The sequence below is a fragment of the Podarcis liolepis genome (assembly GCF_965112155.1).
Source record: "Podarcis liolepis genome assembly, chromosome: 10".
Lineage (NCBI taxonomy): Eukaryota > Metazoa > Chordata > Lepidosauria > Squamata > Lacertidae > Podarcis > Podarcis liolepis.
The window spans coordinates 37,002,219-37,014,335 of NC_139562.1; the positions used below are offsets into that span (position 1 = coordinate 37,002,219).

General features: G+C 41.7%; 1 protein-coding gene and 1 long non-coding RNA gene across 8 annotated transcripts in view; one reads left to right on the plus strand and one right to left on the minus strand.

Moving 5' to 3' along the window:
- Positions 1-12,117, plus strand: part of LOC310687656 (uncharacterized protein) — a 223,301-nt gene that overhangs the window by 171,892 nt on the left and 39,292 nt on the right. For 3 of the 7 annotated variants that reach the window (XM_083463053.1, XM_083463055.1, XM_083463054.1), the window contains exon 5: positions 3,345-3,637. The exons of 3 other annotated variants lie outside the window; for them this stretch is intronic. In XM_083463053.1, the coding sequence (XP_083319179.1) occupies positions 3,345-3,421 (77 nt within the window). In that variant the 3' untranslated portion in view covers positions 3,422-3,637. Of the gene's footprint in view, positions 1-3,344; positions 3,638-6,250; positions 6,877-12,117 lie in introns of those variants that run through there. One more of the 7 variants, XR_014516513.1, reaches the window with a different exon arrangement.
- The window catches only part of LOC310687661, a 224,711-nt gene that overhangs the window by 45,686 nt on the left and 166,908 nt on the right, over positions 1-12,117 (minus strand). The window lies entirely within an intron of this gene.

Sequence of the window (12,117 nt, forward strand, 5' to 3'; positions counted from 1 at the left end):
ATTTCTAATGTTAATCTTGAAATTGGAGTTATTCAGGAATAGTAGTTGCTGAGATCCCAGGACAAGGGATAGCTTAGGCTGGTCCATGAGGATACTAAAGGGTAGGTTTGGGGTTTCTGACAAGCGTCAAAAAGGAGAACGTAATAGAGAAGGCAAAATAGAGGCTTATTTCTGCCCTTTGGTAGAAATGAATTACTTTTCAAATTAGAGAGTTTAAACTCCTCGTTTTGGGGAAGAGATGTAAACAAATAAGACGCAGTGTGGAAACCTGTATCTAGTCAACAGAACCTGCAAAAATTGCACACCTTTAATAGGTATTCTGAGCTGATATTAAAAATAATTTTGACTTAGAAGCCAGCTGTGTGCTGGAGCTGAAGAGTGGGGGCAAGGTCGTTTAAGAAAAACCTTTGTCAGAAGTCCTTCAGTTTAAGATAGGGTGGGTGGAACATATTTATTAGTAAAGAAAAGGGGTGCCTAAGAGATCTCCCCCCTTTACCACTAAGTGAAATGTCTCATCCCCAGATAGTTTTGGGGCCAGTTGCTGTCAACCTGATAACATTGGCAGTGGAGACACTCCTCTTTATTCCTCCAAATCACGTACTTATTCGCATTGGCCAATCACTCATACCTCAATTGCAGTCTATTTCCTGCCATCACCATTAACCTGACTTCGACTCTTGTCGCTCTGGTGCATACCCTCTATTACTTTAAAATACCAGGCTCAGCTGGCTAGCCATTTTACCTCGGTGCTTTATATTACATTCCTACTTTATAATACAGAAGCTAGATTAAGTCATTTCGAATTATTCTCCTGTCACCCTCAGGTTCAAACACACATGCCTCACTAGGGCTGCCGAACCGCCATTGCTGCTGACATATAGTTTTGAACACGGAATTCAGAAGAGCTGCTCATGAAAGTAAATGAGCTTGTACATAAGCACTTTCCAGGAGCAGGGAGGGAAAGGCCCAATCCATCTCTTGCCTCTGTCAATGTGAAAGGTCCATTCACGGTCACCTGAATAGCCTAGAGGAGGGGAAGCTGGCATGGTGCCCTCTGCATATTGTGGACCCTCAACTCCCATCAGCCTCAGTCAGCAGGGCTGATGGAAGCTGCAGTCCAGAACTTCTGGAGGGAACCACCTTCGGTACCCCTGCCCTGCAGAGAGCCAATGCGGAGATCTGGGAGCCTGAGGCTTTTTCATTCATTCATTCATTCATTCATTCATTCATTCATTCGTTTAATTTATACCTAGGGAGATAGCTCTATAGAGTGTGAGATTCTAAATCAAGCCCCTCGTTGGGCAAAAGATTCCTGCATTGCAGAGGGTTGGGCTAGATGACTAGATGTGTTCCGTGAAGAGGGACCATTGTCCTTTGTTCTTTTTCCCTTTGCTGTCTGATGCTAGAGTGAGGGGGAGCCATGTTGCAGTGCTCCATGTGTGTTTATATGTAAATAAAGCAGATTAGCAAAAATGCTGAGTTCTGTCACGCGAACTGCGCAGACTCTGCAGATCCCTAAGTGTGCTGGTGTCTGTTGGCATCGGTTGCTGTGATTTTTGGGCAGAAGGAAGCTTTTGAAGCTCCCAAATGAATGACCAGGAGGGAGATAACATGCCAGTCGGGCATGTGTCTCTGCCAGGGTCCTACTCAAGAGTAGGCTGAGCTCCTGAAAACTTCATGGCTCAGTGGAGTTTTCAACTTGGGTCACCACACTCTAAGCGTTTGGCACCCTAACCGCTTCATCACACTGGCTGAAGGACTCCAAAGCAACACAGGCCGGCTTTTCTCCAACATTTTAAAGCTGGCCTGCATCTGGACACCCCTGTCCAGAAAATCACCCACAAGTCATGTTAAAGGATTTGTCTGAGCAAATTAAAGCTCTAGTTGCAGGTGGTGGCAGTGGAGTGCATGCAAACTATTGGTACTCAGCAGCTCTTTCTGATAGGACTTTATTGAATGGTATTAATCATTCTGAGGAATGATTTTTTTTATATTTTCTGATGTTGTGAATTACCATGACTTTACTGAATTTTCTTAATCATGTTGATGAATTTGCTATTTGCTTTATTTATATGTGTTTGTGTTTGATAGCACAGTGATTGTAATGGTGTGTTTTTTAATGCTTTTGTGATTATTGTGAGCCGCTTTGAGCTCAACATTTGTTGTTGAAAGAGCGGGATAGAAATATTAACTCCTCACGCACATTACATTCCTCCTCAGACTCCCAACATTCCCTGTTTCGCATGGGAAAGATCTGTAGGGAACATTAACTTGCATTCAGTGGGGATGAGGCTTGTGCCTCTCTCCCTGTCCACATTTTGTATTCTTGTGTGTTTAGACAAATGCACACACAGATACGTTTTACACATATGAGCATAATCTACTCTCCATCCCCGTTCATTCATAGGCCTTTTGTAACAGTATTTCAACCATTATGAAGATGAAAGCAAATGGGAAAAATCTAGTAGTAGCCAGGTTCCACCTTGGTATAACTTCCTGGCCATTATCAGTGGAAGTTGCTGTATAACAAAGGACACGAGCAGCTAAATCACTCTGCATGATCAAAGGAAGGTATGTAGCATCAGGGCAGAATGGAAGAGGCAAGGAAGAAAGGATGCAGAATACATGTGAACAAAGGAACATATTACCTCTTCATGCGTTGTAGCCACTATGTAGAGCAAATTGGGAGCAGGAGCATACTGAACAGCCCCACCATTGGTGTTTGTTCCATGTGCTAAACCATTTGCAGCTCCCCTACCCAGTGTTATTTATCAATGTACATGTGTTTGTTGATGAAATAACCTTCTCCTAAAATCTGCTTTGTTACATATACTTAGTTCAATTTTTTTTTGTCACTGTTTCGCTAAGTGCATGCTCGTAAAACATCGCAGTAAAATAATTGTGATTATGCCCGTAGGCACAATCTCATCAAGATTGTTTCTCAGAGGAGGGAGGGTTCAGTGCTTGTTTCCCTTATTTCAAGCAGTGTTCTGATCAACATTCAGGTGCAAATTACGTATAGTATTTTATTATTTCTCTTTTTTTATTAATCCAGACACCACAGTATGCCAAAGGTGGCTAATCAGGATAACATCTTTAAATCAACCCTCCAAAACTCAAATGCATTCACCTCCCCACAACCTAAAAGCAAAATCAGCTCCTCCAAAATGTCAAAAGAAAGTAGGAGTCACCAGAGCCCCGCTATCTCATTGACAGTGACCCAAAGATAGCCACCTTCCTAGCTGCAGCTGCTTAGAAAGTTCCCAGGCTGGGGTGAAGAAGCCCAGGTATAAAGGCTATCCCAATATCCTCAGAACCAGGGTTGCCTTTTTCCATATTCTCAGCAAATCTGCAAGTGAACACCCTGCAGTCATCTGCCAACCCTGATCACTCTGAGCTAGCAACATCTGGGGAGTTGTAATGAGGAGCAGAGGTGCCAGATAGGATGCTGCTGAGCATCGGTTTCTAGAACAGCACAAGGGACAGTTGTTCCAATTATCTAATGAAAGGTGAGCCCTGAATTCAAAGCAAGGAATGACTGCAAGGTGAATTGCATCAGATGCATAAAAACAGACATGTGCCAAGTGAGAAAGACAGGGGGATAAGTGCAAGTCAGGAATATATCTTAATCAACCGAGAAGATGTAAATCAGAATTTCCTTACCTCTAGAAAATGTAATTGCAAAAACATTAGCAGAAGGAAACTAGTCTATATCATTCACAATATTAGTCAGTGTTTGTCACAAACCTCCTGACACCACAAATAATTGTTTTTTTTACTTTATTTTTGGACAGGATTCAGTGCTTCTGTTGGAGTAACTTGTCATTTATTCTCAGTTTAAAGTATGGCAAATGTCCAGATCACATGCTTTTGAAACGCACACAGAAATTCACATGGTGTACCAGATGAAGGCTATATGAGTTTCCAGAGGAATTTGCATAATATTAATTTGATGTTTATCTGAGAATTGTAGAGTTGGAAGGGACCCTGAGGGCCATCTATGCATTATGATCATGTGCCTGTAAAGCCGTCTATCTGGTGTGCTGGGAGGAGAATATGCTGGGAAGACAGGAACATTTTCATATGCCAGCTACTGCAGTATATTGGCAAATATATTAAACACATTGTCACACACGGGAACTGTAACATGTAACTCTGTTTCATCCATGTGATTAATGCTCTCAGTTGTGACACAGACATACAAAGCATGGATGACAAATGCGTAAGAAGAAATGCAGAAGTGGCTGGTGCCTTTAAAACAGGGGTGGGGCATTGCAAGTCCCACTAGGCCACTCCCACCAGTGGAACCAGGTACAGGAGGGGATGGAGTACAGTGGTACCTCGGGTTAGACGCTTCAGGTTACAGGCTCTGCTAACCCAGAAATAATACCTTGGGTTAAGAACTTTGCTTCAGGATGAGAACAGAAATCGTGCGTCGGTGGCGCAGCGTTAGTGGGAGGCCCCATTAGCTAAAGTGGCACCTCAGGTTAAGAACAGTTTCAGGTTAAGAACGGACCTCCAGAACAAATTAAGTTCTTAACCTGAGGTACCACTGTATGGGCAGTTGTGGGTCAGGACTTGGTGGTTTCTGTTTAGTTAGGTGGAAGGTTCCTTAGACAATGTACGCTGAATAAGGTATGCAGTGCTTACTAGTGCCCCAAAGAACTTTGATCCTGCAAGGAGAATGTTCTTATTACCATTCCCTCCTTCAATCTAAGGGCATCCATATTTAAATTTAATTATGCAATTAAATTCTGCCTTTCCTCCAAAGAATTCAAGGTGGCGTCCATGGTTCCCTCCTCCCCATGTTAAATTCCCAGGAACTCTGTGGGGTCAGGGTGGGCTTCAGGGCTATGGGGGGAGGGGGTGGGGGTTTGACCAGGTCATAGTCAAACTCTCCAAGCACAACACTGACTCTTCCACATGCTGAGATGTGCATGTGAGGCAGGGTCTAGCATATTGCACGGGAATGAACTAGGCACCTGCTTCATTTGCCGAAGGCAAATGAGACACAGCTTCTCATTCATGCCTAGCGGCTTCCCTTTATTCCCAGAGCCCTCAGAGAGCCTGCCCCAAAGCAGCAGGTCCTGGCCTCATTCTGGAAATCCAGTGAGGCTGGTATTCCCCCCTCCCCCCATTCCTAAGTTCCACTGCAGTACTAAACCATGAGGAAAAAGGTCAAACACTGTGGTGTGTTTGTACTACAACTGCTATTTTGGACTGTGCCTCCAGTACTGCAAATGGTGGTTCCAATTCTTTGCAATGAACAGGAAATCCCTGTGTGGCTAAGAGGTGTGGCTAAGAAGTATGTTGAATTAGCATGACTGGCACATAAAAAGCTGTTGTTAAAAGGAATATAAGGGGCAGACACAAATCTTACTTTGCTGATGAATCAAACCTGCTAGTTAATGCAAATAAATTAACACTGAAATATGATGAGGAAGCAGCATACAAAGCTACCTTGGAGATAAACTTTTAATGTGCCAACAACTATAATAAGCAATTTTAAAGTACCGTATTTTTTGCACCATAACACTCACTTTTTTCTTCCTGGAAAGTAAGGGGAAATGTCTGTGCGTGTTATGGAGTGAATGCCTGCGGGTGGTGGTGGGGATCTGCTGCAGTCGTGAGTAGAGGATCCATGGGTCCCCTTCCTTCCCTCCTCCGTGGTTACAAAGCATGGATCCACATGGATCCTCAGGATTTTTGCATTGGGCTACTCCAAACTCACTGTCAGATCACATGTCTGTGGCCACAGCATGAACCACAAAAATCATATATCCACTATTTCATTTAGAATATTTTTTTCTTGTTTTCCTCCTCTAAAAACTATGTGCGTGTTATGGTCTGGTGCGTGTTATAGAGCGAAAAATACGGTAGCAGTACCATTTCAGTTCTGTGCTGTGCTGTGACTTCCATGAGTATTTGGAGTACACAAAGCATCTCTGTCCTTTTGAAATCTTCCTTATCCAAATTCTTAGTTTTTCAGTTCCAAATCACCCGATTTTGTTTCGAAGGTGGAATTCTTCCCCTGGGTACATGAATCTTGTATGATACACTGGACACAGTTTTGTCGCAGCTTCTCCATTTTACTGTTTCTTCCTCCCGCCACACAAACCTGGGAGCCTCTGCAGGGGTTTCTAGAAGCCTTCTACACAAGCTCTGCTTCCAGTGAAATATTATGATGCCTGCTGTATATTCATCCACTTTAGTACTTTAGCCACTGAACTCAGTAGAACCTGCTTCAGAGTAAACATATTTAAGTTTCTGTTGTCAGGCTATAGGGGCATTCATTCAAGAAAGCAGCAAAATTAAACTTCCAAGCTGAATATCCTTTAAGAAAGATGTGTAGCATCTGATTTCTTGGACAGACACTTGTGATGGCCTTAGGCATTTACTTTAATTTTAATTGGGCCATTAAATCTTTGCCTTTTAAACAACTTTCTGTGGGGCAATGGTACAGCCATTGTAACAAGTGCCTTTCAAATTACCCCTTTCCACTGAGTTAATTAAAAACACAGATATAGTGCCACAGGGTCATTTAACGATGTCTTTATATTTTTGCCTGAAAATTCAGTCGCCACATCATGTTCAACCTAATCATGTTTTTAGGGAACTTTATATGCCATTTTGTTAAGTCCAGCAAGTTCAGGTTTAATTCTCACATTAAAAGCGTACCCTCTGGTAGCAATTTTGATCATTCAGCAAATGCATATTTTACGACAGGAGGGCCTGGATAGACTTGAATTTCAAAACCACAATGTAAGAACTCCAGGACTATGCAAAATGCTAGTAAGGTTCTCATTAATATGAAAGGCAGAGTGTGCATGTGGAAGGAAGGCTTTCTTATTGCATTTCTTTGTGCTCTGCCTACAGGTAAATATTGAACTCCTTTGGGGATATTTTGCTATCGAGGGCCTGAAAAATCACTGTGATGGGTAGAGCTAATCTGGAGTGGACTTAATGTTCACACTTTCTGTTTGGGGCCAGATAATTTATGTGATTTCATGCACTGTTTTTACAAGGTAAAATTTCTTCCAAATGTGCCTGATGAGGGTGAAATTTACTACAGTTTGGTGACTCATCTGTCAAGATTTGCTTGTGGCAAATCTCATATCTCACAACAGTGGAAAATATTCAGAAACACAAATAGTTACCACAAAATAACACACAAGTTAAAGTACCATTATGGTTTTGTTTGCCATATCAAAAATAAATACATGGATTGGACCCAGTGCGGCAGTTTTTCTGGAAGCAGAAGTGATTTAGGGGGATCCTCTGGTACAATTGAGTATAACATAGTTTTCTGGATTGCCAAAGCCTGGGTCGAAGTCTGAGCGTTTCATGGAAGCAGCAGATAAATGAAAACAGTTATGCTTTGTTCACTCTTTTTACTAGGCAACCACACATGAGGCTGTCATCTAATCATTGTACGGATTTCGTTTTCATTTATTTATTTTGCAGGTGAACAGAAGTGTAGCACCACATTTACAGGGGCAGATGCAATTAGTGCTACCTATCCATCTTTTTAAACAGATGTGGTTTTGATGTGGGGAGTGATCTAACAGGTCATTTTGCCTATCACAGCTCAGCACAGAGTTGTCATAGTGTTGCAGCTCTCATATAATGTTAATTTAAAAGAAAAGCCAATCTTTCTGGTCACTGCCATTAAACATTGTGAAAAATGGTGGCAGACAGCATTACAGTGTTCTAGAGCTATAGCTCTTTCTAATTCATTAATATTTTAATTTTTAATAAATTTCTCAGAAAAAGCATTTTGGCTCTAATTAAAAGATAGATTAAAAATAAATAAATGGGTTGATAAAATGGCATCCACGTCAAATGTTACAATGGCTCTGTGCTGAGCTTCAAAGGGCCGCTCACTTTTTGGGGGCTAAGTGCTTCCTTTTAATTCCATGCAGGTTCCAGAGAAGAAGAAGCCGAAAATTAGATACAGACTAGGATGCTAAAAATGATTCCTTGGTTATGTCCTGCATCTGTAAGTTAAGTTTGCACACAAGGCAGAATAAGCTGGTGGAGTTCTGAGGTTGTACAACAGATTCTACTACTTGTTTTGATACAGTGCCCAAAAAAGTGCTTTTGGGGGGGGGGCATGATCTACCAGAATCATGCTGCCAGCTTCACATGCTAAATGTCTTTTGTAACAAGGGTCACAACTACATCATACATTTAATGCACATGACTTTTAGTTGTGATTCCTGCATTGCAGAGAGGAACTACATGACCCTTGGGGTCCCTTCCAGCTCTGCTATTCTATGACTCTATTGCTTCCCCCAAAGAATCCTGGGAACTGTAGTTTGGTAAGGTGGCTGGGAACTGTAGCTCTGTAAGCTGCAGTGCTAGGATTCTCTGGGGTGATTTTTGTGTGCTTTAAATGTATGGTGAGGATGTGAGCTGAGTGAAATCTGAAAAATAGCTTTTTTATATATAGCATAGGAGTTTGCAGTTCCAAGCGAGGAAAGTCAGAAATCCCACTAGGCCATGCACAAATCCTTCTACATGCATAAAATAGGTCTTTGCATCCTGGTTTTGGAACTGTTCATTAATCTTCACCTCATTTAAATGTCCTGGGGGAAAACTGGGCTGCAACAATAAGACTCCAAGGATGGGAATAGTAAAAACCTTTTTAATCCTAAATGTTTAAGATAACTCAAATCTCATGTTGACTAAACATTCCTGATTTTTAGATCACTGTAACTGTGACATATTTAACTAGCTCAAACCACAAAGTCATGTGGTAGAAACTGTATTTAACTTAAAAATCTAAGAAATCTCTTAATATGCCCTTCAGTAGAAAGGGTGACCTAGATTTTACATCTAATATTTGTTTAAAGCTGTGCTCTGCTTTAAAAATAATTTTATGCATTGGTTAGTAAGAAATCAGCAAGAGCCTAAGGCTATCAATATGGTAAGTAAGCTGCTTTCCTGGATGGGTTCCGATGTATATTCAAGTATCGCCAGAAGTTTCTTGTCAAATCAGAAAAATGAACAGAAGCAAGAGAGAACGAGGTCCTCCCCCCTAAACAAGCCACAAACAGTTAACATATCTATTTTTATATTCTTATGGACCCATGCAGATCTTACAAAAATAAATAAATTCCAGCAACCGAAAAACCTGAAATATTGGGAGGTAGTGGTAACTCTTTCCATTTGGAGGATATATTCTCTGTATCATGCTAATGCCCTTTCATCCTCTCGTTTTTCTAATCCGCTTTCTATGTCTGCTCAGTTTCGGGAGTGCTGCAGGCAAAATAGAAGGCTTGCTTGGAGCTTCTTTTTTGGCTCAACATAAAAAAGAAGTTAGCCCACGTGATTTTCCTGTATTTTATCTCGGAATCAATTGGAGGCTAGGATTTTGCACTCCGAATTTTGCACTCACTGGCCATTGATCATAAGGGTGATTACTGTGGCCAATGCTCTGTAGCACAGTAGTATCATTACCAATAGAAAGCATATGTATCTATGCCTCCCTCAAATAGGCATAGCTGGCACAGCTGTTTGCATCAGCTGTAAAATAAAGCATCATTTCTGTTCCTTTTATTCTGAGTTGTTTTTTATTTGCTGGCATGGTGTGGGGCCGCTGCTAAAATATGTAGCAAAATCTGTTGTTGCTTTCTTGTAGCTAGAAGGCTCTCCTGTGCCTCCTTTTATGTGCCAACATGTGCTTTTTTCCCAAAGCTGAGCTCCTCTGAAATATTACTTCCTGTTGGAATTGGTATACAGATGGACATTTTTCACTTTGTTGTTCCAGAAGATGCTTCACAGTTCTTCAGATTGACAGAAATGATCAGTCCCATCGAGCACCCAAAATTATTTTAGCGTTATCGTTGTCACTTAAGCACATTGGACATGGGCAGCTTCAGCTGATGTGCAAAGCCCAGCTAACTGATCAGCTGGCCATCTTTGCACTGCACTCCTGGTCAGTGGTTTTCTTCTTTGGCAATCACTCGGAACCAAGTAAGATTGTTTTCCATGAACATGGTTTTAACAGTGAGTCCATAAGGCCAATTCTTGATCCACACGTCCTTCCACAGTGGGAACATAGGTTTCTGGGTGGGAGTTGATCATGGTGAGGGTTTACCAAGCCTGCCTTCCTCTTAGCAAGTTTCTGCCTTGTGTCCTGAGTTCAAGCGTTTTCAAAGCCCATGACACCTTTGGTAAAGGCTCTTCTCCAATTGGAGTGCTTGCAGGCCAGTGTTTCCCAGTTGTTGGTGTTTATACTACTTTTTTTTAAAGATTTGCCTTGAGAGAGTCTTTAAACCTCTTTAAAGAGATGGCCAGTGGTAACACAGCTAGGGGAATGATCTTTTGTCAAATGCCCAGTATGGATCTGCTCTTGACGCTTTGGCAGCCTGTTGACTGGGGTGTGGTCTTTTGGTTTTGTAGAGATAAAGTGCACATTGTTTTTGAAGATCATTGCCAATGGTAAACACACACACACACACACACACACACACACACACACACACACACCCCGGGAATGCAAACAACCAGTGTGCAATAACTTTTCCTTCGCTTGATCCATTGCATGCAAAACCAGTAACTGAAGACTGAACAGTGGAAAGGTGGAAGTCTATGTATCTCTTCGGCTGTCTGCCAGTCTTCTACTTGAAGGGGAGTGTGGTTCAAGGCCAGTTTGAAGATAAAGATCCATAAAATGGGAGAGCAGGGGATTTAAAGTTGCTCATCAACACTTGGTTGAGCAGGCAGATACGTCACCTCCCCATAGTCTCCTTCACTATGGTGAGATGTACTATATTTCTAATTTGCATAAACTAGCACATGCAAATGTTAACGCAAATCTGTATCCTCTTTTTTTGATGATGCATTTCCTGGTTGCTGTTTTTTTGTAATGCATATTTGACCCCCTAGACTAGAGTAGACATAGAATCAGAGTTGGAAGGGACTCCCTAGTCCAACCCCTGCAATGCAGGAATCTCAACAGTGATGGATCTCAAATTTAAGCGGTGCTCTGCGAGACCCCAAAATTTTATGCACCCCAACCCCGACGCCTTCCATTCTATATAATAGTTGCATCACCCCCTAGGATTCACACCCATTGTGACCAAACTGGTTGTGCTCCCCTAAATCCGCCACTGATCTAAACAAAGACATGAGAGACCTGGTTCAGCCAAAGATTCATCTGTTGCCCTATCACCGCCCAGTGCAGTCTAGAGAAGCACAGCAACATTGCTGTTGGGAGACCAGCCCTGCAGCTCCAGCCCACCAGCTGCCACTGGGATACATGTGCAGTTGCGAGGCCTTGCAAAAATACCAGCTTAGTGTTGATCTTTATTTCTGGTACGAGCATTTCTAAAGTCAAAGAAGATGGCTTTGCTTTGAACCATTTCTCATCTCTGTCACAATATGAATGGGTTAAAATTATGCTATCTTCTGGTTTCTGTTGCAATCTGAGGCATTGGAATAGGAATGGATTTACTTTGTGTCATTGTCAGTTCTCGTTTCTGTCTCTGTCAAGGGAATGAATTATAGCAGCACTGTAATGCCAATTCCTCTTGTTATAGACTTTCATTTGTGGGATGGAGATGGTAATCAGAACAGAACATTGTGTAAAAAATGGGGGCCATTCATAGAGCAATGCTAAAGGTATGAGGAAAATGAAAGTATCTGCAGCGAGGCACGGGGGAAGGATTAATCAGCTACTCTTGCACAAATTATTCTGACAATTAACCCATCTTATCAGAAATATTCATTTTAGTAGCATCGCAGCCGTATGCCTGCTGGGTGCCTCTCAGTAACAAATGCATCAATATAGCCAGAGATTATATTCATAACAACAACAATGCCAGCAACACAACAACAGCCATATTTTTATAGCCATTCCATAACAAGTTCTCTAGGTGACTGACAAAAATGGGTGGGGTGGGGAGGCTGTAAAATTAAAATGCAGTATAAATCAATAAAACTATAAGAAAATAATTTTTAAAAACACAATTTAAAGCTCAGCTTAATTTTTTTTAAAAAAAACAGTTTTAAAAATGTTAACGCTTATAAGATATCGCCTACTCTCAAATGATTTCAGTTTGAGAGCCAGTGTGGTGGTTTTGGTTAGAGGGCTGGACCTGGGAGACTGGG